This window comes from Neopsephotus bourkii, unplaced genomic scaffold (assembly GCF_033783945.1).
Source record: "Neopsephotus bourkii isolate Nb327-2 ecotype Australia unplaced genomic scaffold, CSIRO-AGI_Nbou_v1 NB_1308, whole genome shotgun sequence".
Taxonomy (NCBI): domain Eukaryota; kingdom Metazoa; phylum Chordata; class Aves; order Psittaciformes; family Psittacidae; genus Neopsephotus; species Neopsephotus bourkii.
In genome coordinates, this window is record NW_026901790.1 from 564,907 (window position 1) to 583,351 (window position 18,445).

Here is an 18,445-nt window from a genome sequence, read left to right on the forward strand (position 1 = left end):
TGCATCTGCATAGTTCTGTAGTGCTCAACTCATATTTTAAAGGTGTTTAAAACTGATCAAAACTGCAGCTCAAGTGAACAAACAAGACAGGTTTTTGCCTGGCAAACACATTTGGGACTCATGTTGCCATCACTGAAGCAGAACGGGGAATTCGATGCAGCATTTATGAATGAAGAATAATTTATCAGCACATGGTGGGAATTGGAGTGAACACGGACATAATAATGAGAAATGCCACAGGAAATAAAAGGAAAAAATTCCTGGCCATCCACTGCTCTGTTTTAAGAGACAAAGACATTGTTCATCCCCACCACTTGAACATGATGGACCAGCTACTTGCAGCCACCTTTTTGCTGCAAAATGGCTTTATACTTGGAGTATCAATAACTGGGTTGAGTATGGTAGAAGAACATGGCAGGAGAACTGTGGTTGCTACATCAATAGCAACTGATCTTCCAGCCAGTCCTTTGCCTTCTTAGATACAACTGTTACACGGCCTCTTGGAGAGGTATGACTTAGTAGAAGCTCATAGCAGTGGTGAATTATGTTTGTGACATTACAGGTCCTAGGGATTGGAAAAGCACAAACTTAGCTGAAGGTGATCTGGTACATCCTGCACTGAACACTTTTTTAGTGTCTACAGTGCAGTGGTCTTAGCTCTTATGGTAATGCATGGTACATCACCTTCTCATCAAACTCCCATCGGCCCAATAACCATTAACCAACAAGACAATGCAGAACCAAAGGGAAGTTCACTCACACAGAAACAGAGAGGAGACCAAGCAGGTGGTAGAAACATGACCTTTCTCCATGAGGTCAAATAGCTTTATTGTGATTAAGCACTACAATACAGTATATATCCATAAAAAACCCTCTATAGTGTATATAAATTATTCCTTCCATTCAGTAATTCTTTTTTTTTTTTTAATTTCTTTTATTTTACCATTTCCATTACAGCTTTGGTACAATGTGATTTTCTTATATTTTTAAATACTTTTAGCTTCACAAACTCAACACAAAGTACAAAACTAATCCGAATCGGGGATATTACAATCTACACAGTGGTGTTCAGTGGTAGGAAAAAATCTTACCTCAATGAATTCATGTCACTAGCTAAGCTATAAAGGCATACCTAGCAGACATGACAAAAATATGCACCATTAACCAGCAAACATCTTTTTTTTTCTTTTTTTTTTCCCAAAATTTATTATATTTTTAGTTTTTTTACAGGTTTTTCCAGCAGCAAATCACTTGAGCATAGTCAGTACCTCTGTCCTCAACTGATTATCCTGTTGTGTTCCTCTTCGTTTGAAGGCCATGAGTTGTTAGTCAGGTAACGCACCACTATCCTCGTATATCCACACGGAGCCAGTGTCAGTACTTGACCTGCCACCCTGCACTGTTAATGCTCGCACAGTTTGTCCTGCAGCTGGCAGAGATAACTGGAACGTTATTGGAGGGGCAGTGTGGGGCGATCAGCCGTAGGTTGTTCTGTGGGGCAGGAGGTATGACATTACAGTAGACAGGCATTCCAGTGGCTGTGAGTGTCCCTTGACCTGATTGATTAGGTAGCATGATTGGTTGTTGGTATGATTGTTGTGGCAATCCTTGAGAACCCTGGGTCATTGGCACCTAGGCAGGAATAAGGAAAGATGTAGGAAACAAAAGAGTGATTACTAAACAAATGAAAGCAGGTCCCATGTATTCCCTACCTTCCTTCTAGCTGAGCTTGAGTATACAAGATGCTCTGCCAAAAAGTGTCATTGTCTGCTGCTCAGAACTGTTCTCACCCCAAGGACTGTGTTAGAGAGGGGCTCAGGAGAAATCCCTCTGCCACCTGGTCTGTCATGGTGTAGCTGAACATGAATTTCTGGGATCAGTGCAAGCAGAAGACTCAACCCTGTTGTATCCAGGCCATCTAAAAGGTCTAAACCCTTCATCTTGGCCATCAACCTTTAAAACACATTTTTAACGTGGCTATCATGAAGATGCAAGAGGGAAATTTTACCCACAAGCAAGCCCCCCATCTCCACCTGGGTTGCTGCAGTGTTTTCAGAGCAGTCGGGGGAAAGGCTGCTCTCCCAGTGCAATCTCTTCAAATGAATTTGATGCCACTTAGATTCTTAAGTTCCCAGAGGGAGCAGCAGAAAACATAAGCACAGGCTCCCTCTCCCAGGTTCTTCTGCATCTCACAGAAACCAGGTACAAAGGATGGGTAAAAATCAAGCCACTGCCTTCCCCCTCCTCAAACCCCAAACAACAGAATTCTCCCTGGCTACAGCTTGTTATAGGAGGCACGGTAAGATCCTTGGCAGGACTCTCCCTATATGAGTAATTCTTATTGGATCAGGAAAGCCTTCAGCTTCATTACAGGAAACAATACTGCACTGGCAAAAAAAACCCAACTAAAAACCCCAAATCAAACCAACAACGATGCTTTGTCTTTACTTCCTTTTAAATTCACTTTCTTTACAGGAAGAAGTAGAACTCCTTCATCCTTTGTGATGCTCTACCTGCACTGCAGGCTGCAAGGGACAGTTCAGCTGAAGTATTCCCAACTCGGAATGAAAACTGGGAGTAATAGGAATACACACACAGGAAGCAAAGAAACCAATTTCAGTTAGAAACCCATTTATCCAGAGGCCTCCTGCCACACACTGCCCTAATGAAGTAATAAGACCATTCTGTGATATGAAAGCTTGATTCAATTAAGTGCTCGCCAAGAAAAGCAGTCTTCCTTTAGGGCCCCCCAAGTACCTGATAAGACGACATGGCTGGATACTGCACCATCATGCCTTGCACCTGATTTCCCTGTTGATTACTCATCAGGTTCTGGCTTTGGGGCGGCTGCTGCATTCCCATGAGACCCTGGAACCCCTGCTGCTGGTTGGGCAGGACAGGCTGGTAACCTGGAAGAAGAGAAGGCATCCTCAAAGGTCCTGTTGCTTTGAGGGGCAAGGTTAAAACTGTCCCAAGGAACAGCACGTGATCCCATCATTTCTCCCCGCATTCATCAGAAAGTTGCTCTGTTTCTATTGAAGCGTTACTGGAAGTGAAAATGGAAGGGGAATAAATAAGGGCTTATTTGGCCTTCACAGTTTAATCTGGTAGTCTTCTTTCAGGCCATGTTTTTTATCTTATCCTGTTACCTTTATGGTAACACAGCTCCCTGGCATCATGTAAACAGAGAAGGCTCTACTTAATCAAGGAGAACATCTGTGTACTCATTGGTTCCTATTTGGCAAGGGTTTTTTACACTATTAGGGAGTATTTTCCACCCTACTAGTTTTGTGTTTGGCAGAAGAGGAAAACCATCAATTGAGGAGTGTCTGGTCCTCCCCATTGCTCGGTAGGAGCATACAAATGACTGCGCAGGGATGAGAAGCTGATGCTTCTGCTTCAACCTGAAACTGGCTCTGGGTCCAAAGTCAACACAACACTGCAGGTTTTTTGCTTGCATAGGACTAACAGAGAAATGGATAAAGTCTGGATGATGCGGAGGGCAGGGTGAAGTGCTAGTGAGGCAGCAGCACGGATGTGGAGGGCAGGGTGATGTGCTAGTGAGGCAGGAGCATGGATGGGAAATGAAGTTTGAGCTGTGAGCTGCTCAGCAGCAACACTCTCTATCCCGAGAATGAGCCTTGATGGGTGGAAGTGGGGTGGTGGGGGATGCTGCTGCTTAGAGATGAGGGATTAGGCATAAAAAGTTGGGAAAGAAGGGGAAGGGGGAAAGGGGGAACTGGGAAAGGGAAAGGGGGAAAAAAGGGGAAGGGGGAAAAAAGGGGAAAAAAGGGGAAGGGGAAAAAAAGGGGGAAGGGGGAAAAGGAAAATGGAAAAAAAGGAAAATGGGAAAAGGGGTAAAAGGAAAAGGTGGGAAAAGGGGGAAAAGGAAAAGGTGGGAAAAGGGGGGGAAGGGGTGTGAAAGGGAGGGGGGAAAGGAGGGGGAAAAGGAGGGGGAGAGGGAGGGAAGAGGGAGGGAGGGGAGGAAGGGGAGGGAGAGGGAAGGAGGGAGGGGAGGGAGGGAGAGGGAGGGAGAGAGGGAGGGAGAGGGAAGGAGGAAGGGAGGGAGAGAGGGAGGGAGAGAGGGGGGAAGGGGGGGAAAGAGGGGAAAAGATTCCATCCTTAAAAAATGCAGCCAGCCACAGGCACTACAAATCCATGAATAATTTCTCTCTAAGCCATCCTGTGCCCTTTAGCACTTGTATTTTTTAACTCGCAGCAACGCAGCACACTGCTAACCCTGTGGTGATGGTCTCAGAACAAGCATCTATCAGGCAAAGAAGAATTACCAGAAGGAGCAACGCTGTGTTGTGCTATATGAAAAACGCGTGTCACGTCCGCTCAGTTGATATTCATGGCTACAGTACACAGCCCAATACACTGCCCAAATTGGGTATTTCTTCATTATGTAAGAAAAAGAAAGTAAGGAATGCCTCTGTTTCTGCCAGCCTATTGGCAACGGACAGCTTCCCTTCCAAACCTCCCTGATGCCAGAGGAATGCCAGGCATCTCTGATCAATGTTTTGGCATTAAAGATGCTTTTCCTTGGGTATAAGATTAATGCCTCTGGTCAACTGAGCAAAAAATAAAGATAAATGAGTTCCATGAGTGATTAACTTGGCTGGGATATAGCATCAAACATCTCCCAAATGCACCAGATTATTATACATTCAGATTTGCTCTTTTCCTATGCACAAACACAGCGTCAGCAGCTTTTTTAGTCACAAAAATTAGCAACATCAGAAGTGCTGTAACTGAGTTTCCAGAAGGCTTATTCAGCAATAATAAAATTACAAGTCCTCTTCTGCTCCTGTGCACCACTTACAGGGTGGGGGGGAGAGAAAGGACAGAAATAAAAGATTTAGCACTACTATTCTGGTATATGCAAGACACAGTTTAAGCAGAGAGGAGTCAACTGACAGCAGAAGCAGCAACAGGGTAATTCATCTTGTGTCACATGCGGTCGTCAAAGTAAGTCCCAGATGTTGGAATGAATGGCTGATGGCGGGCCACAGATCAAGTGATGCTAAGTTGGGGGATGCAATCAAACATTGGGTCTGGGCTCACAGAGTTGGACTGTGGTGCATAGGACAAGGGTGTTCTGCAGGGACAGTTACCTCTAGTAAATACAATTGCATTACCACGAGTTTAGTGATAGAAACATCATCATGGTGTCACAGAGTGGTTTGGGTTGGAAGAGACCCTAAAGCTCATCCAGTTCCAACCCCTGCCACGGGCAGGGACCCCTTCCACTGGGGCAGCTTGCTCCAAGCCCCTGTGTCCAACCTGGCCTTGAACACTGCCAGGGATGGGGCAGCCACAGCTTCTCTGGGCACCCTGTGCCAGCGCCTCAGCACCCTCACAGGGAAGAGTTTTCAGTGCACAGCCCATAAGAAATCACTGTTTCCCCAGGACTATTAATCCTGTCCACACACAGTAATGTCAATCCTCAAGTCAGCTCTGCCAAGCTTTTGCCATGCCATCAGCCTTGGGAACTGACCACAGTGCATGAAAAGCCATGCGTTGATGGGCAGAGATGGATGTTTTGGAGCTGGACACCGGTATTGGGAAACATGTGAGAACAGGAAGTGGCACCATGCTTTCTGCAGCAATAGTTTGCTTCATACTTGCTCTTTTGCTCATTAGCTTTCATACTACATAAAGTGTAATCCTTAAAAGCCTCTTTACTGTCCCCTGAGAACATACATACGTGGGTTATTTCCTAATGGCAGTACACATCAGATGAACCATCCTATTACTGCAAGCTCCAGGGCCTCTTTACTGCAATTATACCATCCTGCTCTATGTTATCTCTGCTACAAAGGAGGATTTTTTAAATCAGGGCAAACATGAGAGACATTGTTAAACAACCAGAGGAACAAATCACACACAGAATTTCAATGAATGCCTCTGAGGAAAAATGAGCCTTGGAATGCAGTCAAAATGGAAGATGCCGTCATTCCATCAAGGTAATTCTCTGAACCTTTACAGCCTCTATCACCATGCCTGCAGTCGGCTGCCTTAAACATCCCAAGGGAGAATGACCCACATATGCTTTAATTTCCTAATGAGGCTATGGAGCTCAAAACCCAAAATGCAACAGTCTTACACCCCTGCCATTAACGTCACCCTGAGCTGTCATTAAAGCACGTTTGGTGCTGTGCTGGACGCAGCATAGAGCCTTCCCAAATGGCATATCCCTATTTGGAGGGGCTATTCCATTGCTCATTTTAGATTTGAAGCATGTATTGGGAAGAGAGCTTTGCAGTATGTGTATCCACACTCCAGGTAAAGAATAACCAGCACTGAGCTGATGAGTGCAGCAGCCTGGCACGAGTCCCTGCACTCCAGATCTTACTGTACTCTGACCACTTGAACACAGCCCATGCATCTACGCCCATGCAATGTAAATGCATAAATTCACAGTGGTTTTGATGTGATCTGACAGCTCATCTGCCTCCTTCCCACTTCATTCACTGCAGTGCTGGGAGCAGCCAAGCCATTGCCACCAGCAAACCTCAAATGCAGGTACCTTGGCCACACACTGCAGTGGCTTAGGCAAGCAAAGCCCAGTAGAAACTCTAAAGGGAAACCTCAGCACGGCTAGCTGAATGCGATGCTACATAGACCTGGTCATGCTCCTGCCCACTCTGCCACTACTGCAGTGACTTCCTGGTGCCCCAGTACAGACCAGCTCAGCCTCTTCTGTGACTGCTATCAGGAGCACCAGGAAGAGACTGAATCTGAGCTCCTATGGGAAAGCCAAGGGGAGCAAGCACCACTTCTTGGTGCAGATGCAAGGGAGCACGCTGTGATGTGCTGAAACCAGTGGAACAGTAGAGTCTGCATCCAGTGCTGTGCTTGCTGCAAGGGTTTGCACCTGCAGAAGGCTCCCCAAAACTGCTAAGGGCTGAGAGCTAAACAAATGATCTGAGGTCCAAAAGCACACCTCTTCCTGGGAGACCTAATGTGCTCATTCTGCTCAATGTATTCAAAAGATGAAGAGGAATCTGCAAGTAGATACCTCTTGAACAGAACAGAAAATGCTGTAATACAATTAAATGGTTGGAAGTTAAAACTAGAGCTCTTCAGATTAGAAATAAAACACAAAGTTTCAACAGACCCTATAATTAACAAGGGGGCAATTTATCCAGAGAGGAAACATATTTGCTATCACCCAAACCTCTAAAATGAGGATGGACAGCTTGCGAGAAGATATTAATCTATTTAATAGAAGTTCTGGGGATAAAGATATAATTAGAGAGCTGTGTCCAGTGTTATTCAGAGCATTAAACTGGATGTTCCAGGCTTGAAATACCATGAAAATGTTAGCCAGTTAGCTCTTAACACTCTTCTTATCATCGTCCAAGGAAAAGGACTAATCTTTTGCATGCGGGACAGGATCTTCTTCCCAGTCTCTCTTCCCTTTGGTGATATACTGACAATGACACCCAATTCACTGCACAAGCAGACAGTTCATCTCTGTCTGTGGAATATCTGTGCAGATTCCAAGGGCAAATTCCGTCCTATTTTAGTTTCCTCTGCCCTGGAGCAGTGCTCAGTAGGCTGAAGAATGTGATTACTATCTATTCCCTTTTGCTAAGCTATCGTCTTCTTTACTTTTTGAAACAAGCTATGGGTAAAGTATTAGAGTGTCTGGATGCAGCTTTTACTCTATAATCACAGAAACTTGCAACCCCCATGCTAGTTACTAACCAGAGAAGAAACAATACTGTTGTAAAACTATAAATCAGTCATACATACATCAGTAAGTATGGTAAAGTTTTTGGCAAGCCATTTGCTGAAAGCTCTGAGCTGGTCCATCCTAAAGTACTTGCAAAACTTCACTTCCTAGGTCAAGGAGGCCTTACTAGGAAGGAGACAACAAAGCAAGTAGTTCAGCAAGATCAAACACTGTATCTTAGAATCATAAAATAGAGTCATAGAAAGCAAGCAGTTCAGCAAGATCAAACACTGTATCTTAGAATCATAAAATAGAGTCATAGAACTGTTTAGGTTGGAAAAGACCCGTAAGATCATCAAATCCAACCGTCCAATCAAATCAAGTCCACCACTAAACCATGCCTCTTAGCACCACAAAGAACCTTTTGATTCTCAAACAGACCCTAAATGTCACCTGTAAAAGATGAGGAAGGGAAGCCACGCTAGGGAATTTGCATTTAGGACAGTTGGCCAAGCTGTGGAAGGTGCACACAGCAATCCCTTCCCAGCAGGAATTTGAGGCAACGGGTTTCCAGCAGCCAAAGCAAAGCATTCCAAGGGGTCCCTCCTGCAATGTTCCTTACCTCAAGTGAGCTACTCAAGTACTGTATTACAAACAGACGTCTCCCCTTCTACATGAGCATCAGAATTACCAGCTACAAAATACACTGCTCGCTCTAGAGAAGCAACGCTCCAGTGCACTGGGCTCAGGATTCAGTGTTCCGCCCTGGATTTGGGTGGCTGCTGAGGAAATGGGGGGTTCATTGTGTGCTTGGGTCATTACCCAGGCAGTTTCACTGCAAATGATGGACTAAGAGTCTCCCAGAAAGCATAAAATTAAGCTATAAATTGAAGCTGATTTTGATTGTAGCCTCACCCCACAGTGTCTGCAGCCTGGAGGGCTCCCACAGAAGATGTGCTAATTAATGTATCCCTACTGGTGTGTTATTTCCTATGTGAGTCTGAAGATTTAAACCGCACCTTGTACAGCTGGAATCCAAACCACTTTGTCAACAATTCTGTAGTTTAAGCTTGGATCTCACATCCAAGGCAGGCTGCAAACCCAATCTGCTGCAGTCGATCAATCCACTCCTACTGTGTCTGCTTCCTCACTGCAACACACATAAAAACGTCTTGACCTGGTGAGACAGGCTTTGTGCTCCATTTGAAGACATCACTTAGAATTTAGGGGTGTGAACTGGACGCCACGTGAGCTAGAATGACAAATACGCAATAGCTTAATGCTAAAAATCCATCCCTTTCCCCTCAAAACATGCAATTATTTTTCACATACACACAAAAGAAAACCTGAGAATACCCATGCCTGAAATAAGACTTAAAAAGCAACAACTAAGTTGGAGGTATGAGGTGGCAGCACGCAGCCTCCTTTCTTTCCCCACGGCACTCCATAGGCTCAGACCCTCCAAACCAAAGGAAGCCTTTTCCCATAACTGATTTAGCCTGACTTCTTTCATTTCAGGCCAAAGAATGTCCCACCCCAGCAGTACAGCTCCAGGGGAAAGCATAGGGCATTAACACCAGTTTTGTTTTCAGTATTTAAAACTAACAACATTGATCTTTCAAGTTGGGTGAGATCAAAACAGTTTTGCTGATGGCGCTCCAGTTACATTCCCAACAACACAGTCATATATTCCTACACTGATTACAGTGACAGTGCCTCGAACCATCTTCTGCAGAGCTGGGGTTATAAAACTGCAGGATTTTGAACTCAGAGCCTCACCACGTAATTGTTGCCAAAATTGAGCCCTCTGGTCCCCTAAATTTGCTGTAGCTTTGCTAAGAGCACATTCGTGCTTCCCAAACCTGGTAACAGATCGACAGCCACATCTGTTGGCAGACCCAAGGAGCAAGAGCCATATTCAGCTGCATTAGGAACTCAGCATGATTTATACACATCAGAGATGAGCCAGTAAGATCTGTGCTCACAAGAAGAAAAGTACTGGCTACAAGACAGCTTGTCTGTCTTCCCCTCCCCTCTCTCTCTCCTTGGTTTACAAAGCTATAAATCCCACAAAAGCAATAGTGCAAAAATATCTTCATCCAGCTCCAGAAGAAGAAACCAGATTTGGAAATTTGCTGCAATTTTGTGTTATTTCAGAGCAACCCAGTTGTTGGATTCAGTAAAAACTGCTGATGGAAACGCTCTGATACACAATCGATTTTGTGGTAGGTAATGGCTCTGAAATCCCCCATCTGGCTAGTTCTGCTGGAGCAGGATCTGTCTTCTCTTTGCCCCTCTTTGTCTTCTTCATTCATTCTCCCTCAAAAAGCCATAGGAAATCCTGCTTTTACTTGTTCTGCAACCCCACAGGCTGGCAGAAACCCAAAGCACAGAGCATCGGAAGCATGGATGGTTTCATGTGCTACTTGAGACAGCATTGCCAACTGGGGGCACTTTCCTACTGCTAACAAAACGGGAAGAAAAGGAGGGGAATAACACAATTCCCTGGGTAATGCAAACCCTCCCAGTTCAAAAGATGTGCAGGATCACAAAGCTGTCATTTTAACTCTGCCTGCCCTATATAAACCAGAATAAGGTACATCTTTACAAAAGCTAAGAGAGGGTGCTTTGTGAACAGATATCTCCTCAAGAATAGTCACCAAATGGCCTTATCTGGGTGGTGGAAAGCCTCTTGTTACGGTGGTTTAGATTCTGCTAATGAGAAATGATGAAAGCAGCTACCTTTAGGGCAAACATACAAAATCGAGGATACAATGGCCTTAGGAACTGCATAAAGATGCATACCCACCCCTCAGTTACTTTTCCACAACTGAAAAGAGTTGTTTTAAAACTCGCTGACCTCGCTACCAAGTAAAAAGGCTCAGACAAACAAGCAGCATGACTAAATACTTTCATTATACACCTAATGAAATCGCATACTGTAACACCTTCAGAGACTACAGTTTTAATTAAGGCAGGCTGGCATTTTGGCTCCCCCCCCCAATCCCCATGTTCCGGGGGAACAGCAGGTAAGGTCAAACAAAAAGCTTATGTGGTAAAACTGCGTGAGAGTGCTCCTGGGGGACCTGGCATTATTAACAAGAACATGAAGAAGGGCACAGTTGAGCAGTTCAAAAGATAAACGAGTGCATTCAGTTTACTTTTCTCTATCAACTGGAGAACTTGAGAGAGCTGTTATTTGACAAGAAATGTATATAAATAGGCAGCAAAAAGAGCTTGAATGGATACGGATAAAAGAGATTCAAGGTTGGGGAATGTTTTCCTTTGGTTTAAAATCTAGATCTATTCTTTTACTTCTCTGCACTAAGGATTTCCAAATTACAGGGACGGCTTTAAGAACAACATGCTTCTAGTAAGTGGCTTGATGCTGAAAATAAACCTGCTCTTGCTGACAACATAAAACCGTATCATTATAGGCCACTTTAATCACTTATTTCATCCCCTTTTCAATGCACTTTTTGCTTTGAGACCGTTGAGCACTGTGTTCCTGTTCTTCAGAAATTATGACACAAATTATTAGCTCTTCTCCTTGGAGATAAATCTGAGCTGAAGAGGGGCACCTCTTTCGGGCACGGTTTGGAACTCACAGCTTCTGGAAGATTCAGAAAAGAAAATTCTATTTTTAAGGCAAAATCCTTTTATCTCACTTCGATAAAAATATCGAGGGAACAGCCAGCTGCAAGCCAAAATAATTGCAACACAATAACGCAGGCTCCATTACAGCAGCGTAATTCTGGTAAAGCAGCTGATCCAGGATCTTGGCACTTACCCAGACCCCTGGAGCCTGACTTAAATGCATTAACCCAAAGCATGTGCAGCTGTTTGGTAATCTGAGGCTTCTGCGTTTTATTGGAGAGCAATATTGGCTCCCTCAGCCAGCAAACGACACAGGTGATACAGAGACAGGAGGGAAGTATTTAAGTCTTTGAACTAAGTTAACCCATGGAGTGATGTGAACAGGCTGGGCAGCTATGGGGAGATGGGCTTTGGGAAGTGTTTCCCTTTGGCCAGCAAGTGGAGCAAGGGTTTACGTTGGAGTACTGCATGCCCAAAGCCAGCTGAGGTGCCTGCAGGGAGGGTACTACAGGACCTGGAAACCATGGTCCTGAGAGGGGTGAAGCTGCTTCATCCCCACAGAGCTAAGCACTGAAGGCATGCACTGCAAGCTGTGACGCAGGTCTCATGGCATCATGGAGGTCCTGAACAGCACTAGGGAAGACCCAAGTGCATTCAGCCCCTGCCCACCAACCCTGCTGATGTTAACGAGAGTCACCCATGGGCAGACAAACAGATCACCCTGGAGAATATGTGGGTTCTTCTTAATAGAGCTTTACTGCTTAAAGACCAAAACAGATGCAACTCTTCCTGTAGTCCTTACCATGGACATAGACTGTTCCACTGCCGTAGCCTGCTCCTGCAGTTCCTCTTGATGCGATTTTTGAGTAGCTAATATACAACTAAACCACCAATGTAAAAACTTGTTATTGGTGTTAGTGTTGATAGGAAGATTGCTTTGGCATGTGATGTGCTGTAGGTCTTGCCTCGGATTGAAAAGTGGCCTCTAGAGGGATGCCCTTGCCAGCAAAACATTCGAGTTTTCATTTAGAATGACTACATAGCATTAAGTTCACTAATTCTGCTGAATTCAGAGACAAAGTACCCACACATTGTCGCAGAAAACCTGGATTTTCTTTAAAGCTAAGATTTACAGTGATCTGGGATGAAATGAAGCATACGAATAACTATTTTATTACTATCCTTTCTGGAAAAACCAACCAAACCCAAACCAATACCTTTGGCTAAAGGCTGCACAAGCAAATGACTCTTTTCTCATCCCTCTGCCCATAAAACTCTATTCTGCAGAACTGCAAAACGTAACCTTTGTTTTAAAAAGTTCTTCATTTTCACATGGGAGATTTTTCATGTGAAATGGTAACTCCCTGTAATTCAGGGCAGGAATATGAATAACTGGAGCTGGGACAAATTTACACTTGGTATTAATTCAAACCCTGATTTAAGCCAAAATGGCACTAATACAACTCTTGGCATGCAGATACATACATACACCTGTACCTGAGTCAGTGGAAATGAGTACCACATATAATGTAGAGCTCAGAAAGTTCCATAGCAGCCCTTTCATTGTGATTGCTGAGCTCTAACTAACCACCCACTTCATCAGTGGGACACAGCTCTCGTTTCCAGCCAAACATACCTGCAGATATGAGTGACAGGGCTCAAGCTCTAGGAAGACAACAATAAATGCCCAAGTTACTGCTCATCAACTGGGCTACATGAACTGACTGTGCACCACTGCTCTGTGCTGAATGCAAAGCAAAGCAGGAGGTGGACGAAGCCTTCATGCACAGGGCAGACTGGAAGGACATATGGTCAAGTCAGTGTAGCTCATTAGATGAGCAGTACCCTATATAATACTCCTTACATGTACCTGTGTCTGTGTTTGCAGTTACATACAACAAATCCTGGTCATATCATAACAATTATCTGCAATATCCACTGCGTTTGCCAACGAATCCACACAAAAGGTGTGCCATGGGACAAGCCACCCAAGGAAAATCAAAAGAACAAAGTCAAAACCAGCAGGATCAGATTTTCCACGCAAGCTGTGATCCCACAGATTCCCTGAATCCCAGCAGGTTCATCTCTACATCACACTAGTCTGATTTGCTGGATTGCCCACAGGTAAATAACAGCAGGTCTGAGCAAACAAACTGTTGTCCCCCATGTATTAATCTGTAACCAAGCTCTTGGTATTGCTGGAATATCTACAGGCAGGAATCCACTGTGAACCTCCACCATGCCAGCTACTGTGCAAACTTCAAGGAATAGCTGCAGTCCCTGCACTAAAGATGGTTCCTGAACAGATGAGAGAGCTGGAGATGGAGGAAAAAGCACCCAGGAGAAATAAATTGCCCAGAGAAAAACAGCACAAAGCATCTCTGGAAGATACACCAGAATCTCTGTGTATTGAGAGATCTTCAGAGAGCACTAATGCTTAGAGCCCTGTGCTGAGCAGGCTGCTGCTCCATAGCACAGCCACAGGGATGATGGATGGTCCATGTGCTCTCACTGCTTCTGCCACGCTGTTTGCTTCCACACAGCTTCAGGTACAGGCTCCTGCCCATATCCAATGCCCTGGAGGAAGGCTGCAGTGATGCACGGTTCACAGTGCTGTGTTGCACTTTACTGCAGGCAGAATAGGGTAAAGAACTATTTGTTTAGTAGCACCATCAATTTCCACTAACAGTTTCTGCTTTTCACACTCGCAACCTAGGCTTTGTTTTGTGGCTCAGCCCCAAGAAGAGTCTTCACAAATACATCACCAACTGGAAATACCACCTGCAAGAAAGGCATGGCTTCTGTGTACACCTATAGGTTAACGTACCACAATGCTGAGCAAAAGGACTTGTATTTATTTACCTATAACATAAGGGCACAGCAAGTTATGGGCTACATCCCCCAGCTAGAGGCGAACAGACGCAGGATGATACTGAAGCCAACAGGACTTTGATGGAGCATATGTCTGCCCATATGGGTCCAACTTGCAAAAATCTCATCTTTTCCAAGTGTGCCCATGCAGAACGTAATCCAAAGACTATTGGGGTTAGCAATCAGCTTTAACTGGCTTTGTACCATATTAGGAGCACTCGCCTGCAACGCAGCGATTACACTGGCCCCTATACAGCAGAGCCCTTAAGCATTTGCTTAACTTTAAAGCATACGATAACCAATATACCATCTGATAACCAATAAGCAATTTCTTGATTCAAGAGCAATGATTTGCAGACTTGAATACACTTCTGGGCTGAGGCCAGGGAACTCAGCCCCTTAAAGGATATCTCCAGTAGGAGAGATACCAGAACATTTATTCATAGTGCATTCTTAGCATCCTTTAAAAGGCTTCTGACAAACTTGACCAGACAGGTAGCAACACACCTAAGGAAAGAGAGGCCCCATTCCAACAAAATTCAGTTCTGCTCTTCTCAACTCTTCTTTTGCACAGTTACTCCTTAATTCACAAGCTGGAAAGTGGGGTAAGATGGGACTGAACCGACATTCACACATCTATGAAAGTGCCATTACACTAAGCACTGGCTGTGCACCAAGAGGAACTGCCAAATAATAAGACAAATGGCAACCAGGGCTGAGTGTGACCACTTCTGTGGCACAGGCACAGAGCACTCCCAGTTGTGTTTACCTTGCAATTTAAAAGCCTTCTCTTTTACTGGCAGGCCCTAGTTTACTTCTCTTGTCTTGCTTAATTAAAAAGAGCTGTTAAAGAAAGTGGGTTAGGCCTTTTCTGCTATTAAAGCAATCATTATCATCAAGACCTTCCATACCCATTACCCCTAGAAGCACAAGGCAAAACCAGCATCAGGTACAGACATGTGCTTTGTGTCTCTGCTGGCTGCACCTACCCCATTCTGTATCACTGCAGAAAGGTGAACACCAATTGCAATTGTGCCGTAGGCACAAAAGCAACACCCCCAATCACTGCACCAAACCTGGGCTGTACCTTCCAGCTAAAGCTTTTTCTTGGAAGGAGGTGCATAGCAAAACCTACAGTTGTAGTCACCCCAATACCTGGTTTGCTTCACCTGTGCCCAAATCCTTTCTCTTAGAAAGGAGGGAATAAGTGAGCAAAAACCAAAAATGTCTGAAAAAGTACAAACATTCCCTTTTGACATCTCAAATAGAATAGAAACCATTCCTAAAACCTCAATAAGTTTAATTCCCACTTTAAAACAATATTTTAAATGCAATGAAGCAGTTTAATTGTCCATAGGTAATGTAAAGCTTTTGTCCCATCTTTCAGTTTCCCTTTGGAGGGGGCAGGGGGAGAAGTCTCATTGCACAGGAATTTTAGGAGGTTTTGCTGTAATTGGCCAAGGAATCTGCAAAATAACTTGTTGATACAGTTTTATAAGGTCTTTTTATGAATCAGGCAGCTCAATGTGCAGAGCAAGCCTATCTCCACGTCCCAGACAGATGGATGTTCAACCCCTGCGTTGGGTGGGCAGAATAATGCAAACATCTCATTAACAAAGGGAATGCCCTGAGGATGGAGACTTTCAGCTTTGCCTTTTCTAAGAAGGGTTTAAGTGGCACTTTTGAAAGTATGAGGGTTAACACCTGGAGACATCACAGAAGAAATGAACAGATACCACACTGTCAGCAGCAAGCACCATGCTTTTCTGCAGAGCTGTGCCGGGACATCTTCACCCCAAGAGAGAAAAGGGAGGATTGAGGTGGCTTCCCAAGAGCCTGCTCGCTTTCTATGTCAATCCCCAAGTCTCTGCTGAGTTGGCCAACAGGCTGGCAGCAGTGCCTGGGACACGGTCACCTCACCAGTCCCTGCCTCACTTGCACTAGTGGCAGTCTTTATCCGCATATGAGCAAGCCTGGAAGCAGAGTCACAGTCAGTGGATGTCAGATATTCAGCCAGAACACGGTTTAACTCAGCTACATGAAAAAGCTCCTCTCTGCCTTGCTCATCCCCAGTTGCCACTGTAGAGCACATTAGCTGGAAAACTCCCACTATAGCTAGCCCAGTGTTATCGCTGCAAGGGTGTTTTGGTTAACCCAACCAGTGCACTAGGCTGAGAAGGCTGATCTGCCAAGCAAAAGCGTTTTATGCAGACTTGTTCTGCAAACCCCATAGGATCAGTCCTGATCCCCTTACCTGTGCTCAAAGTCTCTGCAGCTGTAAATGACACAAAATTCACTTCATGAGCAAAAATCTGAAGCATGGCACAAATGTAACAGTAGGGAAGTCTCCTGAATGCTTGTGCTCTGTATGCTGTGGGTCTCTCCAGGGTGATGCTTGCTATCAGGAATCACTGGTGCAAAGCTGCCACTCAGCATTCACTGTCACACAACACACTTTTAATAGTTTGCAACCCTAGCCAAGCTGTGCTTACAGTCTTCATGGCCAAAGCTGTCTGCAAAGTCTGAACTCGTGATGGATGCCAGCTAAGCATTCAGAGCTATGGAAAATGCACAATAAAGACCATAAACATCTGGAGTTTTAAACTCAGCATAAATACTGAAGATCAACCCGGGTGCATGGCCAAGGTAGATTTGAGAGGCAGCAGCAGAACTTTTTCCTCCCATACATCATAAATTTTGATGGCTTTTTGCTTGCTTGGGACAGTGTAGACTGAGCGCATCACCTCTTCCTGCATATTAGTTTTCCCATCTGTAAAATAAGGTTTTAAGGGGTGACTCTTTGTGAGACATTCTGAAACCCAGAACTGCTGAGAAGTGCTATGCACCTCCTACATAAAGGCAATGGAAAAACAACTGATCTCCAATGCATCATATGAAGACATCTTTGAGTGCTGAATTTGCTAAGAGTTACATACAGAGCTTTGTGGAATTTTCTGTTGGATGAAGAACCTGAATTTGATCCAAAAAAGCACCTGCAAGGGTAGGGCTGAATTCCCAGAGCCCAAAGTCTGCCAATGCTGGCAGGAAGGTGAGGAAGAGGGAGAGCATAGTAAGAGCCATTTGCTGGAGAGCAAGTCTTAACGACAGGTCTCGCCAGCCAACAATACAAATGGGCATTTTAAAAAGGCTCTGCAATGCTCACTAAAGGCAACTGCCAGCTCCCCAGGCTCAGCAGATGTGGGAGGGATGTCATCTGTGAAAGGAGCAGGTTTCTTAGTGGTTTTTCACAAGCATTCTTCACATTCGGTTCCTCTAATCCCATTAAATGATGTATGCATGTGGGCAGGAGTATGCATTCCTACACGTGCAATCACTGAACTTCACACAGCACCATCATCCAAGTCGACCTTAGGCTAGAATACCTGCTCCTTGCTTACGTGGTCTGGCTGGGGTAGCTGATTTCACATACTCCTGGGGCTGCTCAAAGTCAAACTGCAAAGCAGCTGCCAAAAATGTCTCTCCATGCACAATTTCCAACACGCGTCTCTGAAGTGAGGAGCCAAGCTGCTCAAAATGCCTGTGTTGCTAAAATCACTGAAAAGAGAAAATCACAGGATCCGCAGGCACATCTGCAGAGAGCTCTTTAGCAGATACTGCTCGTTCCAAGTGCAAACCTTGGGCACAGTGTAACTGAGAAAGGTCAAATATAAGTCAGCTCTTTAGACTGCTCCTCATGACCAGGAACTCAGTCTGCACCTATACATTATGGTAGAGCCACTGTTCAACTTCCAACAATTAGCATTACTTCTTCAAGCTAAAACCCAGCAAATGTATCTGCTGCAAATAAATAATTTTCTAATTATAAAGCCTGACTACTTTATAGACTGTCTTCTCATATTCTGGAATGAGCTACTGCATCAATTAAAAGAAAAGCTCTTTTTTCTTCCCCATCATAGAAGAAGCCATGGCAAATTGGTTCATAAATATTCACTGGTGTTTTAGGCATGGCCATAAAAAGGAGACATTTTACTGGCTGTCCTGGAAACAGCACATTTACTGTTGGAGCATCCCTGAGAAAGGAGAGCTGAGGAGAGGCTCTCGTTGCAAGGAGTAACAGCGAGGTCCTGAAGCAGCTGTAGGACATGCTCATAGACAGATCTACCACTGTTGCAGAAGAAAAAGAGGATGGATGAGCTTGTGTCTGCCCAGAGCTTACAGTGATGTTAACAGGAACATGCATGGGTGTAGGCTGCACTGGTGTATGGGAGCAATCCCACCCAACACACCTAGGACAGGGACAGCACAGTTTGTCCATGCCCAGGAAAGTGGGCT

At 44.7% G+C, this 18,445-nt stretch overlaps 1 protein-coding gene across 18 annotated transcripts in view; it reads right to left on the reverse strand.

Annotated features, from left to right (window-relative positions):
• Window positions 1-790: 790 nt before the first annotated feature.
• ARPP21 (cAMP regulated phosphoprotein 21) overlaps window positions 791-18,445 on the reverse strand; it is a 131,726-nt gene continuing 114,071 nt past the window's right edge. For all 18 annotated transcript variants that reach the window (XM_061366137.1, XM_061366142.1, XM_061366152.1 and 15 more), the window contains 2 exons: window positions 2,758-2,909; window positions 791-1,632 (listed from right to left, as the gene is read on the reverse strand). In XM_061366137.1, the coding sequence (XP_061222121.1) occupies window positions 1,375-1,632; window positions 2,758-2,909 (410 nt within the window). In that variant the 3' untranslated portion in view covers window positions 791-1,374. The remainder of the gene's footprint in view (window positions 1,633-2,757; window positions 2,910-18,445) is intronic.